At 39.9% G+C, this 15764-nt stretch overlaps 1 protein-coding gene across 4 annotated transcripts in view; it reads left to right on the forward strand.

The window, feature by feature from the left end:
* SLC44A5 (solute carrier family 44 member 5) overlaps positions 1 to 15764 on the forward strand; it is a 61457-nt gene that overhangs the window by 23364 nt on the left and 22329 nt on the right. For all 4 annotated transcript variants that reach the window (XM_033067016.1, XM_033067015.1, XM_033067018.1 and 1 more), the window contains exons 2-9: positions 567 to 615; positions 1899 to 1972; positions 3935 to 4019; positions 7840 to 7924; positions 10737 to 10865; positions 11650 to 11710; positions 13141 to 13264; positions 13957 to 14040. In XM_033067016.1, coding sequence (XP_032922907.1) covers positions 567 to 615; positions 1899 to 1972; positions 3935 to 4019; positions 7840 to 7924; positions 10737 to 10865; positions 11650 to 11710; positions 13141 to 13264; positions 13957 to 14040 — 691 coding nt within the window. The remainder of the gene's footprint in view (positions 1 to 566; positions 616 to 1898; positions 1973 to 3934; positions 4020 to 7839; positions 7925 to 10736; positions 10866 to 11649; positions 11711 to 13140; positions 13265 to 13956; positions 14041 to 15764) is intronic.

Raw genomic sequence — 15764 nt, forward strand, 5'->3', positions numbered from 1 at the left:
AGGGTGTGGATGCCCCAACCCTTGCACTGTTCTAGGGGAGGTTGGGTGGGGCTCCGAGCAACCTGGTCTAGGAGGAAGTGTCGCTGTCCATGGCAGGAGGTGTTGGGACTAGATTATATTGAAGATCCCTTGTAACTATTTAGAATTCTGTGATTAGAGGGAAAAACCAGAAGCACATAGTCTGTAACTGCAGAGGTAGGTCCATTTACTTGCTGTCAGACACACTTAGCCTGTGACTGGGAGACATAATCCTTGTCTCTCAAATACATTTTGAACCTGAGCGTATCTGTAGTCATAGGATGTACGTTAAGGGTAATTTATCTTGTGGTAAATGTGAGGCCCTCAATGTTTTTAAGTTAGAAGAAAAAAGCCTTAATGTCATATACAAAATCTAGGTAATTTTATCAGTGAATTACTGATATTGCCTGTATTAAATTATTTTAACAGAACTGATTAAATAGAAATATGTGGAAGATGCTCTTCAAAGGCTGGTGTTAACACCCCCCTCTGGACAGATTTTATTTTAAATAAGGACATGTTTTTATGCTATTTTATTTTAAATGCAGGTGAACCAAGGAAATTTGACCCGAAGTTCAGAGGACCTGTTAATAACAGGTAAATATGATAACTCATTCTGTTAAATTCTTTTGGTGAACAGAGGTTAAAAATGTTTGTTAGCAAAACTTGTGAATTTGATTCTGCAAGTCTTCTAAATCCACACTGCCATCTTTACTACCCCCGAGGATGGATGATTACTGGGGAATATTGAGTTGTGTTCTCTTAAGTCCTTTTAGTTTGAATTCCAATTCTGTGTTAACACTTGGAAGGTTCATTAATTTACGAGAAGAGTGAAATTGCTCAGAAAGCATCTAAGGAAATCATTGAATCATTAATACCTCCAAGATCGTCAAGTCCAACTTTTAACCATGGTTCATTTTTCAGTGTTTTTCCAGATGCAGAGAGCTAAGTTCTAAACTAGTATTTACTGTCCTTACTGAGAAGAATAAATTAGAGAACCACAAGTTATTTCAGTTTTATCATTCTCGGGAGAAAATTTATGACAGAGAAGAACACTGCAGACTTGTCATAGTTATTTGAATGCACACACTGTTCTTGTCTATGAAGGATATATTTTTTCCTTTTTGAAAGCTAATAATTTTAGAAATAAATAGAAATACTTGTCCTAATTTGTGAAGTATCTTTATAATACTGCCAGTGTATCAAGCCAAGCTTGAGTGGTGTCAGAATTGCATCTGAATGGAGGCTGGAAAAATGAGAAGCATTGTTTTAGTATTGCTTCTTCAATTTTGAGTAGTTGTCCGTCTTAGGTTACTGTCATATTGACGCTGGATCCTGTACCACCTCGGCCTCACCAAAAGTTTATTTCAGTGAGATGATAAAGCTGTTCCTCTCTGTGAAGGGAGAAGTGTCCACACTTGGTAACATATTTCAAGTTCTCCAGCTGTTAAAAAAATCTACTTTCTTTATATCTTTTATGTTAAAAATGTTTCTCTGTAAGAGGAAACACAGATTGAAAAACAGAAAGAATGGCAGATGCTAAAATTGAGTTCTGAGGCAGATGTCCTGTAGTATGTCTTGACACTTATGCGATCACTTGTATGATAAACCATCTCATGGGTTCACTTGTTTCAACCATATTTAAATCTGTTCTTCAATATGTTCTCGTTGTCTGCAGTGAAAAAAGCATATACATTTATATTCTGGTCTTGCTGCAAAAACAGGACCTTACACCTCAAACATGAGTTTGTGACTAAAACTTCTGCAAAGCCCTGGTCCAGATATCTTATTCAAATGTTAAAATACCCTATGACAATCCATGGTTTTGAAGGGTCATATTAAACACCTTATTTTTGAAAAGTGTTTCTTCTTGCCCCTAGACACTGCACAGACGTTATTTGCTGTGTGATCTTCATAGTTGTCATTCTGGGTTACATTGCATTAGGAGTTGTGGGTAAGTAAATAAAGGTATAGTAGTGCCTTTTCATATAGAGGGGAGGCAGCTTTGTGGATGTTAGAATTTTTAATTGAAATGTCCCTTTTGCTTATATTTGTGCAAAGCTTTCCAATCAATAAGTAATGCCTTTTGTAGAAGCTAATAATGAATTGACATTCAGTATCTATTGTAATTCACAGAGTCACAGATTGGATAAGGCTGGAAGGGACCACAGAGGGTCATCTGGTCCAACATCCTTGCTCAGAAGGGTCATCTCAGAGCATATGGCACAGGATTGCATCCAGATGGTTCTGGAATATCCCCTGTGAGGGAGACTCCACAACCTCTCTGGGCAGTCTGTTCAAGTGCATAATCACTGCGCAGGAAAGAAGTTCTTCCTCATGTTCAGGTGGAACTTCATGGGCTCAGACCCTGCCTGTTCCTCTGGTGCTGTTTCTGGGCCCCCAGAGCAGAGTTGGTTCATGCTCTGCCCCCTCCCTGCACCCAGGGACAGACAGGAACACTCAGCCACAACCAGGGACACCCAGGGCCACTCAGGGACAGCCAGGTGACAGCCAGAACACCCAGGGACAGACAGGGACAGACAGGGACACCCAGGGCTGGGGGCTCCTCTCCAGGCTGAGCAGCCCCAGCTCCCTCAGCCTTTCCCGGGCACAGGGATGCTCCAGGCCCTCCCTCAGCTCCAGGAGCTCCTGTCCTGCTGTGCAGAGGATCCAGGGCTGGACACAGCACCCAGAGGTGTCCCCAGGGCTGGACACAGCACCCAGAGGGGCCTCCAGGGCTGGGCACAGCTCCCAGAGGTGTTCCCAGAGCTGGACACAGCACCCAGAGGGGCCTCCAGAGCTGGCACAGGGCAGGATCGCTCCCTGACCTGCTGGGAATGCTCTGCCTGAAACACCCCAGGACCCTACTGGCCTCTTGGCCCCCAGGACAAACTGCTGGCTCAGAGAAACTTCTGTCCCTCAGGACCCCAAGGTCTTTCTCTGAAGAGCTACTTCCCTGCAGGTAATTCGGGAGAAGTTCAAAGCCATGTGTTTACTGATTAAAAAAACTCTCTCAAAATTAAGTGTATTCAAAAAATTACATGGTTTGATAAGTTTGCTGTCATAAAGTAACTGTGTTGGGAAATTTCAGGCAGCAGAAGCTAGACAACAACATTTTGCGTTGAGAGCAGCCCTGAGGAGAAGGAATTGGCAGTGCTGATTGATGAAATGTGGCTGTGAGCCAGCCATGTACATTTGCAGCCCAGAATGCAAAATGTATCCTGGGCTGTGTTGAAGTGTGGTCAGCAGGTCGAAGGAGTGGATTCTGCCCCTCTGCTCTGCTCTTGTTAGACCTCATCTGCACTCCTGCATCCAGCTCTGGAGCCCCTGCACAGGAAACACGTTGACATGCTGGAGCAAGTCCCGAGGAGAAGTGTTCTGAGGACTGGAGCACCTCTGCTACAGAGGCAGGCTGACAAGTTGGGGCTGTTCAGTGTGGAGAAGGGAAGGCTCTGGGGAGACCTTAGAGCCCCTTCCAGTGCCTAAATGGTCTCCAAGAAAGCTGAAGAGGGACTTTGCACAAGGACGTGGAGTGACAGGATAAGGGGAAATGGCTTCTAAACTGACAGAGGGCACAGTTAGGTTGGAGATTAGGAAAAAATTGTCCCCTGTGAGGGTGATGAGGCCCTGGCACAGGTTGCTGTGGCTTCCCCATCCCTGGAAGTGTTCAAGGTCATGCTGGAGGGGGCTTGGAGCATTGGATTGCTTTCTTACAGGTTAATCCATATCTTAGTACAGCTTACTGTGCTTTGCATTTTTGTTTTTCATTAGGAAGTGTACTAATCAGAGCTCTTCAGTGTTGATCAACAAAGTACTAAATGGTACTTTAGAAGTGATGCATTTTCATGGTAGCTAGTTTTAATCATTAACTGTGAGCACTTGACTAAAATCTTAAGAAGTATTGTATATTTTGCAGCTTGGGTGCACGGGGACCCCAGGAAAGTGATTTATCCAACTGACAGCTATGGGCAGTTCTGTGGTCAGAGAGATACCCTCAATGAGTGAGTACTAAATCCATTCACATACCTTTATTACTCATGCAGTGTGAATACAATCTGAGGTTTCAAATCTGTCAAAGAGACAGCGACACTCTTACTGTATTTATTCCAGATAAAGCTCAGAAATATGTTAGTTGCCCAGTGCAAATCCAAATTATTACTGTAATGCAGTTGTTTATGTAATTTAGAGAATATTTTTGTAAGGTATCAATATAACTTAAAGATTGTGTCAGCAGTCGCATAGAAAGTGACCAGCTGGCACAGCTTCTAACTACCCAAGTTTGGGTAATTCATTACTTGTTGAGTAATTCTTCATCCACCTTGGGATAAGAGTAGTCTGAAGGCATTGCAACCTGTTCTATAGTTTTGCCAACATACACCAGATAACAGAAGAGTGTGTGGTGAAAGGCTCTTGTTTTTTTTCTGGTGCTTATCCGGTGCTGGTAGAGAGGAGACTGAGTAGTCTGGGAGACGGGCAACTGTAACCATATCCTCCTTGGATAAACAGGAGGTAAATACAGCTAAATGGCTCTATTAACTTATCTCTGGTTTTCAGTCATTTTAGATTTTGAATTATAAGAGTTAAATTAGTTAGTTGATACCAATAGAGTATTTACACATGAAGATAGCTTATGCTCAGGGAAGAAAGATGTTGCATCAGTTTTTTTCTCTGAAAATGTAGGTGGTTTAAGAAACAATTTTATAAAAAGGTTTGCTTTTTCACTCACCATCTTCCTTTCAGAAGGTAAGTTTTAGGCATGCTTTATGCCCTTGTCGCTGCCAAGAAGCTGGATGCTATAGTCTGATAACAACTCTTTTCTGCTTCTTTCTTTTCCCATTTAGCTTTCTGTGGAACAAAATGAGGAAGCCACTGTCCAAAGGACAGTTCAGAAGGGGAGCAGGAGATAGAGACTGGAACAAAAGTAGAGCTAGGGCTATATATACTGTCAACATATTTTACAGGGGAAACAGGGTAATGAAAGAAAAACTGTTCTCTGACTATTCTTCACAGCAATTGTTGGAGAGTCAAACTTCCTGAAGAGGAAAAACAAGAAGAAAAAGTTGTAGTGGTGCGTCTCTTCCACTCACCACACCCCTTCCCTGCTCCCTGCCTTGCTGCCAACTTGTCCTTGTCCCCTCTGTTGTCAGTGGGAAGTAGAGGACAAATGGCTTTAGGAGTCTCAGACACACAACTTCAATATCCAGTGTGATGTGGAGCCAGGTGTTTCTCTCTGATTCTTACCATTCACTCCTGTTCCCTCTTTGTTTTTGTGACTTGAGTCTTCTCTTTAGTTATTTCTTACACTGTAGTTTTGGTTTCTTTTTTCAAATGACCCTCCCTATATGGGATTTCTGGAGAATAATACAGCTACTGAGGCTGCATTTTGGAATTTATTTGGTACATTCAGGAGATTATTATAAAAATATGAATCAAAAGACACATAATACAACCTACCAGAAAAGCAAGAGTGTTTATGGCAGTAGGCCAGGACACCCCTTGGAGTGAGTCACTCGAGTCCCTGGGGTGGGGCTGTGGATATGCTTCTGAGGCTTTCGTCAATACCATTGCTTTTCAGATTCCCTGAAAGTAAGCAGTGTGAAAGACTAACCCAGAGCTGTGGTTTTCCGAAGTCCCCAAGGGTTTAGTCAGAGACATTTTTCTTGGAAAGTAATCACAGTCTTCATGTTTTGAATCTTGTCCTTGTAATAAGTATTTTCAACAGTCTCACTGAGGAGTAGAAAAGACAAGTTAGAAACAAAGCCAGTACTCGCAACTTGTGCAAAAACCCATTTGAAATCCAGTGAATGCTGTGCAGTCAAGTAATTTGTATCATCAGGAAAATCTCTGTTAGACCTCTTTGTGTCTTCTTGCAATCCATCTCCATTAGCTACTGTGTAATCTCTGAACTTGTTTTGCGTTCTACAGAGCATAATGTACTAATGGAATACAACACAGTTTCATTATACAGAATACAGACCTAATTCTCCGTCTTATGTATGTGTTTAAACTTTCTTTTCTGCTGTCAATGCTAGCAAGTGGGCTAAGAAAAAAGAAGGAATTGATAAATAGTTTTGAGTAGCTCACAGATGATAAATACCATCAAGAAACTATTGAAGAATGATGACATTTCAGTCCAAAATTGTATTCTACTAATTTAGAGAAATAGCAGCTAATGGCAGTGAGTTACTTTTGTCAGGATGCATCTTTTCTTAAACAGTGCATAGCAGAATATGCCTCAGAGAAAACAAATTAACCTTGTAAAATGTCAGGCAGTTGAGTTAGTCCCAGTCTTAAGTGGAGCTTGAATTTGCAGTGGTGCTATGTAATGGCTTTGAAGGCATAGCCCTGTTCAGCAATTGGTGGGATATATCCTGGACTGGGGGATACAGTGAGATGTAGAAGCAGGACTGGTGTTGAAGCAGGACAGATAGAAGAGGGGCAACCTTGTTAGCTCAAGCACCCTTCAATGTTAATACTGCTATCCTGCTGACAAGACAGAGCTCCCACTGTGCTGCATTGCCATGGTGAAGGTCACTGAGGGCACAAACACTGCTTTGTGGGGTCTCTTGCACATCACAGAAGCATAGAATAACTTGACTTGGAAGGGGCCTTAAAGCTCATCTCATTCCAACCCTCATTCCATGGCCAGTGGCGCCTTCCACTAGATCAGGTTGCCCTGTTCAACGTGGCCTTGAACACTTCCAGGGATGGGGCAGCCATAGCAACTCTGGGCAACCTGTGCCATGGCCTCACCACCCTCACAGCCAAGAATTTCTTCCCAATATCCCATGTAAATCTACTCTCTGTGAGTGGGAATCCATTCCCTGTTGTCCTATAACTCCAGGTCCTTGTAAATAGCTTCTCAATATTTTTTGTAGGCTCCCTCCAGGTACTGGAAAACCACAGTTAGGACATTCCTGAAGCCTTCTCTTCTCCAGGCTGAACAGTCCCAATTCTCTCAGCGATTCCTCATGGGAGAGGTGCTCCGTCTCTCTGATCAACCTGGTAGCCCTTCATAGGGGGGCATATGCACCATTTTTCTCAGGGACACTGCATAACCCTGAGTAGCTGGCTTTGAAGTCTTGTTTAAAAAGGGCATATTATCTTCACTAGACCTATCTGATAATTTTCTGACATAGCAAAGACTATAACAACACATTTTGCTGTATTCAAAACCCAAGTCTTTAAATCAAGAGATCTTGGGGTCCTCAGTTTTCAACAAATCCAGACTTAAGTGACAGCTACCACAAGGCTCCAGGTTCCAGTAGATATCAAATGCATGGGACCGACAGACTGACCCTTACTTATATCAAGGGGCATTATTAGTGTTATTAGTAGATGCTATTATATTCTGTTTTCTGGAGAACTGCTTTTGGTTTCCAACTATAAAAAGCTTCTGATTGATTTTGGTGCCACCTTCTGATCGACAAAAATTAGGTAGCATTTACAGTGAAGCATGTGCTGATGGTGAGTTTGCATGCAGTGCATACAGAGACTGTGGTGTTTTTGCAGGGTTATTTTACAAACCTCACCCTCTCAAGGCAGGACTACAGATACATGGATTGTTTAAGCTTAAAATCTTGCTGTGGAGAAAAGCTTGTCAAAATTAGCATTCTTTAGAGCAAATACTTCTGGTTTCATGGATGTCCTGATGTGAAACAAGGTCTGCTTGGGATTTTTTTTTGTCTTGTGTTTGCAAGGATTGTATAGGTAGTCACAATAATAGAATTTAAATATCAATATATGCTACAAATTTTGGAATGGCAGGATGTATAAGCACCTATATTTATGATGATAATTATCTTATATCCATTTCCATAGGAACAAGACCATTTTGTTTTACTTCAACCTTCTGAAATGTGCCAGCCCCGTAGTGTTGCTAAACCTACAGTGCCCTACAACACAGGTGAGTGTAAATGCAGAGATAAAATATTTTCTCTGCGTCTTAGTTGTGGTGCTTAAAAACAAGATATGTATTTGTTTGGATTTAAAAATTGTTGTTCATGTCCTTCAACATATAGCATGATTGTTTTAAAATTACTTGTAGCACACACTATCTGTAGCGTGTGGTGGTCAGAAAAATGAAATGGAAATGCACAAGATTGTGTATTTTGGATGAGAGTAGGCAAAAAGTCCACTGACTTGAATATAGCAATTTGTTACTTGTGAATTCATCACAGGCAACTATCCAGTAGTATTCAGTGCATGCAGAAAATATTTATACCTAAGGTTTTTAAAGCTAGACATGTTCAAGAAACTGTGCATATTGCCAGTGATTGGAGTATCTGGGTGTGGTTGGTTGGAGCCTATGACTCTTTCAAAAGTGAAGGTTTTGAAAGCTTTTTCTTGCCTTATGCCACAATTTGTACTCCGTTTGTTGTACTGTGACTCCTCATGAAGCTGTGAAATAAACCCACTGTATTTGTGTGGGTTAAGATTAACCTCCCAATCTTTCTTGCAAGACCATTTTCCTGACCATAAAACATGGAAATCTGCAACAAGAAAGAGCAAGAACCCTCTTAACTTTGGCTAGTTGCTGTCAGAATGAAAACTTGCTCCATCAGATGGGGATCTGCTTCAGGAATCCCCGTCTGTCCACATGCAGACACTGACACTGTTACCCTGCAGTCTTTAGACTCTTTAACTAGAACAGTTCAGTCTGTTCAGAAATATGAGGTCGTTGTGTGGGATTTGACTGGTGCTGTGGTCAAGTTGGCAATGGCCATAAATCAAATAGAGTGAAATACTTGTTGAAAGAGAGGTTTTGGGAGTAGAGTAGTTACTGTGTTCATTTTCTGACATGCAACAGCTCCAAAACTAAGAATGCTGGTTTTGAATGCTGTATGTTACTGTGGATGGTTAAATTACTGGTCTTTTTGGAAAATGATGGGGAAAAATTTTTTGATCATTCCTCTTTTGAACTGCAAGCAGAGTCCTTCGTTCCTCACCTAAGCATATAAATTGCAGGAGAAAAAAAACCCCAAGAACTAAAATGAAAAGAGCTTCAGTTCTTGAGTAAGACTGGATTTGAAAACTGTTATTACACTCTATTGGATCCATAGACAGCACATTTCACTGCCTGTTTCATAGATGGCAAACTGTTCACAGCAAAGTGAGTACTTGTTAGTCACCTGTTGCCCCAGCAAGGACAAAACTCTTCTTTCTTTGTTCCTTGGCCTTTGGGTAGTCTTTAGGACTGAAATACTCATTTAGAAAGACCCTCTCGCAGCATCTGCCCTGTTCTAAGGATTAGTACAAGCCCTTTTCCCAAAATTCTTTGAGTTGAATTATTTATGACGGAATGCGCTTGATGTGAAAGACAGTTTTTGATGTTTCTCTGGTACTCAGACAGTAGAGCTTTGCAAAGGGTGTTTGGATAGCACAGCTTTGGAAACAAACTGCCTTCTGGAAGAGGCTGAAACTTGCTGTAAAGATGGAATTCGAACCACCTTACAGTCTTAATGCTGAGGAGTCAGAATGTCTGTCAACTTGTGTGATTTCAGGGACCAGCAAAACCTTCAGAGTCTGTTTATCGAGGCAGCCACCTCTCCATATCCTAAATTTAATTCACTTCTGAGTAGATGCATTCAATGAATCCCAGTCTTTACCTGATTTCTCACATAAATCCTGCTTATAATGACTGTACCTTGATTCATGTGAAGTTCATGCTTGATATGTGCACCCTCTGGCTTTGTAACTAGGGGAGATCTATAGGTTTTTCTCTTTTTCGGTCCCTCTTGGTATTTGTTAGGACTGGAGAGTGCTAACATGTAACTATCTCTCAGAAACCCATATTTCATCAGCTGAGAAAGACCGGAGACCACGCTTGACAATTTCCACATGAGTTTATTTCATGCGAAAGGGGGTCAGGCAGGATTCTCTCAGAACAAAGGGCAGACACCTATATTTATAGGTTCAGGAAGGATCCAACTACAACCAATAGAAGTTTATACAAAGAACAGAAATTGACCAATTGAACATCCTAATTTCTAACCAATTGTCTTCCAAAGTGTTAGGAGAGTGACCAAATTCTTAAGGCATCTGGCGCAACCTTGGTATCTAGGATACCTTATCTATTACAGCAAATTCCAAGGACCAGGAGAAGATGGCTTTGGAGAAATTGTATCATCCACAGAGATCCATTCTAAGTCCGCAGTTAAAATTCATTTTTGAGTGATTTACACCTAACTTGACAATATTTGTAGGGATGTAAGTGTCTGAAGGGGTTTTGTAGAACGGTGAAACAACAGTACCTGAGACTTCTGATTTTAGTGAGACTTTCTTTAAATAAAGTTCTCCTTATACATGGAGTAGAAAGAAACTGCATGTATCCTGTGAAAGTAGCTGTCACACCACCTTGCTCATGTATACTGCTGCTGGTACATGTAGAGGAGGACAGGTATTTTCTTGCTGTCCAAAAAGATAAGTCATACTCTTCAACAGACTGAAAGCTCTTCTTACCTATCAGAATGTATAGAACCTAAGAAAATAGAGAGGGGCTTGATATGCCAGATATTAGGAGAACACACTTTGAAAGTGTTTTCTATCAAAGAATTCTAGAAACATTCATTTAGACAATCAAAATGACAACATATCCTTTCTAAATCCTGCAGTAAACATTACTGAAGGCAGTGGCATTTTCCTTGCTTTTTTATTACACTGACTTTTGTTACCCTTCTCCACCCAGAATGTATCTTTACTTACTTCTTTTCTTGCAGCTTTGTGTCTCAAAGTGCCCAGACAGATTTGCAACCTACATTGATGTTCAGGCTTCCTACAGATACAGACCAGATCAGTGGAATTACTTCAAGCAGTTCTGCAGACCTGGTTTTAACAATCCTCGCAAGGTGTGTATGTATCTCTAGATGATAAAGTGCATTTTTTCTTCAAACTGCATGTAATGTGCATGATTTTACTGAGCTGCATCAAAGATTTTAATTATTCTGATTTCAGCATAGAAATCATAACATATAAATCATCCCATTGATGTGATTTGACAGTTGTTTAATCCAGGCTGAAAGTCTTGAATGCTTACTAAATCCCCCACTCTTCAAATGATTACTGTTTGCTCAAGAGACTACCTGCAGCTACTTGTGTAGTTGCAGTACTGTGGCAAACATGTCCTTTAGTACTTAGGTACCCCACAGCAGTAGAGTGGAGTGTCTCAAACCAATTCTTAAGGCTCCTAAATCTTCTGTAGCTACTTGGAAAGTTAGCTAAGAAAATTAGTCTATCGTTCATACATCTGATTTTACACTCAAATGTACTGCATTACTTCTCCGATCTTTAAAACATCTTGCAATTCAGCTATATTAATTGGGTTAAATTCTAACTTCACTCTAAGAGAAAAGGTGAGGGGCAAAGGAACCTTTGCCCAGTCAGTTCTGGCTTAGATGCTGATCCAAAAGTCTTTTCTTTAATGTCACTAGAAAAGAAAAGAATAGATTTTCCCAAATCTCAGTGACAGTTTGGATTCTCACTTAGATACAAATGTATTTTGCAGCTCCACCAGGGAAATTTGGGGAGGAAGCTACAAAGCCCAGTTTGGGGCATTCCCTCAGACTGGGTGAGAAACAAACAACACTAGTAATGCTGCTATGTATTCAGCATTCCTATTTTTCCCTTTTATAGTCTGCTGCTCAAGTCCTACGTGATGAAGATTGTCCTTCGATGATCGTTCCAAGCAGGCCTTGTGAGTGGTTCTACTTCTTATGCATGTCTTAGCAGATTGTGAGCATTCTTATTAAAGCACAGCTCCAGTCTGAAGTGTATTTTGTGGCAACATCACTAGGAACTGTCTGTTGTCTGACATTGCCATCCATTCAGTTTTAAAGTATAAGTCAATTCAATTTGAAAATACAAATTTTTATTTATTTTTTTTTTCTAACAGTCATCTGGGAACAGTCAGCATGTGATCAGGTCAAGCTGTGCTCTTTTTTGCTCTTGAATCATCACTGACAGCAAAAGCTCTTCAACTCAATTGTGCCTTCAAAACAAGAGCAAGCAAAGCCATTGGTATAAAGAAAATGTTACTAATGTTGGAAGGATCATATGACCAACTGTTGAAGTTCAAATGATACTTCGGCCCAGTTACATTGCAGCTCTCTTTTCAGTGCAATGCTGGCTACATAGGGCATACAGAAGAATTTAGGGGCAAGAAATGTCACCTATGGTCAGCAAGTGTTTCTGAGTAGTTAACCATTGATCTCAGAGCTCATCTCAGCTGCACAAGTGTAGTAGTGACCCACAGTCTTGTGGAAATAAGAAATTACTGTTTATTTTTGCCATACTTCTTTAAAATAGGGATCATGTAAACCAGGAACAGGTCATTAAAAGGAGAAAATGTATATTAAATTTTTAAAACATAGTATGAATACACCAGACTGAACCCTGGCATCAGTATTGGTTGGAATCGGGTAAGGAAAGCGCTGAATGGTTATGTGAAGTACAGATCTGAAGGAGGACTTACCTGCTTCTTTCTTTGGAATGAAACCAAGGACATTTTGCAGCAAAGAACAGGGCAGCATAAATGAGTATGCGAACACCTCTCCTTTTCTCGCTTTTTTATAATCTCTTCCCTCTCTCTAACCAGTTTCTGTCTTTTTTCCATTGCTTCATCTCAAGCAATATCTAGTGGTATTGGCTGGTACTGCAGCTCATCCGGCATATAAGGGAGCTGACGCTTGCTGTTATATATTGTTTTGGGGGCTAATATGATTAATGACCAGTCAAGTTGAATCTGTCCCTGGGAGGTGGTCTGTTTATTACCATAAAATGGTGTATTTGAGAATCTGCAGTTTTTATAATGCTGACAGAGATGCACATTTATTATAAATTCTTAAATTCCTAGGTATAGTAGTGTTGTTATTTGGTAGAACTTAGAATCTCCAGTTGAAATCTGTGATCCCGCCCTGCCTGAGCTTAGGTAGAGCATAAAAATCATAATCTTGAATGTAATGGCTCTTCTAAGATTTGTCAAAGTCAACATATTGTTAGCTAATCAGCTGAAAAACAATTGACTGTGAATCTGAAATTATTTAGATATGTTACAAAACACACATTACGAAAGTGGAGCTTGACCTGAAATGTAATATGCAGGCTTTGTTTTGATATTTTGAATAGTTCTGAAGAGATGCTTCCCAGACTTCTCCACGAAGAATGGTGTGTTGACCGTGGCAAATCAGACTACATTCAAAGATGGAAGAGGGAAAACAAGAAATGTAACTGATCTCAGGGAAGCTGCAAAGTAGGTTTTACCCTTCTTCAGTTTTTATTGGATTCTAAGATTGTGCAATAAGTTAGTAACGGAAAAAAAAAATCAGAATCTGTTGTAGCAAATAACTGAGGGTACCCAAGCAAGACTTGGTAGTAAATGATCTCTCTGTGCCTGAGCACTTCCAAATTTCCATTAAGGAAATGGAGCACTCTGGCATGCAGAAAGGAGCAAAAAGAGCAAAAGGTTTTAGTCTGATGGTCTCAGTTGTTTGTTGAAATATATCTTGTTTTTCCTAGCAAAAATAAGTTTTTTGAGGAAAGTTAAATGAAGTTCAAAATGCAGTCCTCATGCTGCAGGGCTCAGGCCAGCCAGTAATAGCTGTGGCTATCCTGTTCTATGATGACCTTTCCACTACTGTGGGCTGGCCTAGTGCTTTGGGCATCTCACCTCTTCAGAGTGCTCCTGCTTCTAATAAGTAATTCTGACAATAAAACCTTTTTAATGAATTTTTTTTAGGACTGGTAGAGACATTCTTACGCAGTATTTTTCTTTGCTGTAACTGATTGATGTTGACTTGGTGACAGAACTGGAGCTGAAAAATTTTAAAGTACTCGTACCACTGCCAAAGATATTTCAAATTCTTTCACTGATCCTATTTGTTGTTTAAATAAATTGTCCTTTTCTACCTGAAGCAACCTTTTCTTTGATTTTTCTTTTCTCAGTGGCATCAATATTGTCCTGAATGCAAGATCAGTTGGAATGAAAATTTTTGAAGACTACGCCATTTCTTGGTATTGGATTTTAATGTAAGGGGTTTTTTGGTATTTTTGGTGTTTCCAAACTAATTTTGGAGTGTGCAGGGAATAAAACAAAATTGATTATGTATGTATTTGGTACAAATTCTACTTTAATACTCAAGGAGCAGCTGTAATTTCCTTTCATGACACATGATAATAAGATTGTTGTGGTTCTGTGGGTAAGGATAGTACAGCATGCGTACATAGAGGATCAGTTGGTGTGGAATAGCTTTTTAATGTCCTGCCAGAGAGAAAATCAGGAGGTGCAGTGTTCTCTTGGAGCACGTGTGTGGCAATTCCAAAACTGAAAAGTCTTAATTGACTTTCAAGACAGTTGCAGTTGCTAAGTGTCAATAGTACATATATAAAACAGATCATTTCTGAATTTGTGCAAGCAACATACAGTTAAAGCCATTATAACACCTAAGTTCAATATAACCCCATAAATCCAATGCATCAGACAAAGCAATAACAAGAACAAAAATTTATCTTGCAATTAATATTCATTAGTCACCAATTAATTAAAATACAGCACTGAAAAAAGAAAAGTAGCTACCTTGCTGAAGCACATATGTAAGTATTTGTGAATTCCTAGCCCATTAATATTGGTTTTGATGATCAACACAACCAGTGTGTTGATCTATTTAAACAGGAACAGAAGTCGTCTCCAGGTGAGAACCTATAACGGGCACATGCTAAGCATATATTATTCAATCCTGAAAGCAAATCCATGACAATTAATACATACTTTAAAAAATAATATGGAGATCTAATCAGTTCAGAAACACGAGTTGTCAGCTTTTAAAGGTGTTCAGTCACTGGTGGAAAGACAGCTTTCTCATAGTCTGATACTCAGCTCACAATATTTAGTAGCCCGAAGCTCACAGATATCCAACAAGCTTGGGTCTCGCTATCTCTACTGAAGTCAGGCTTATGGTACAGATTCTTTCAAAGGAGATACCACTGAACACACTGGACAGAGAACTGACCTTTTTTTAAACAGAAATTCTAAATATTGGAGCAAGTTTCCACATTTCAAATACAGTAATTTTTTTTTTTTTGTAAGGAAATGTTGCCACTTTAAAGTAGTTGGATAGAATTTTCTTCACACTCTTCACCAAATGGTGGCATAGATCAAATTATTTCTGGACAAATATGTTTAAGTCCCAGAGTTTGGGTTATGACAGTGAAGGCTTGACAGTGAAGGGAGGCTGGATTAAAATTTAAATATGGATTTGCTGTAGTCGTTTTAGCATACCCCGAAAGAACTACTGCTTCAAGCCTCAGTTTAAGGGAACTAGTATGTTGAAGACAGTTGCTACTGCGTACTTAGTTTTGGGGTTACTGGGACTCATGTATAGCTAAATATAGCATATATATAGCTAAAGATAAGTTTAGATAAAGGTAATTTACCGCTTTCAAGATGGAGCTCCAAAACTACAACTTTTCTTGAGGAATACATTCTGAATGTCAGTAAATCATTCAGAAAGAGAAAGTACGTCAGGTTAGGAAGCCTTTAAAAGAGTAGGAACAATGGTAAGCTTACAAATGTTTAACTAAATAAGCTAATGTGTTTTTTTATGCTCAGGCTGTTCCATTTTCTAACTTTGACTATTGACTAAATAAGCTGGGAACATTCAGAAGAAAAGTTACTGAACACAGGCAGGAAGGGGATTTAAATTTTTTTGAGTCTGTACAAGTAAAAAATTCTGATGTAACACCTACTAAAAATA

This window comes from Catharus ustulatus, chromosome 9 (genome assembly GCF_009819885.2).
Source record: "Catharus ustulatus isolate bCatUst1 chromosome 9, bCatUst1.pri.v2, whole genome shotgun sequence".
In the NCBI taxonomy this organism is placed as follows: domain Eukaryota; kingdom Metazoa; phylum Chordata; class Aves; order Passeriformes; family Turdidae; genus Catharus; species Catharus ustulatus.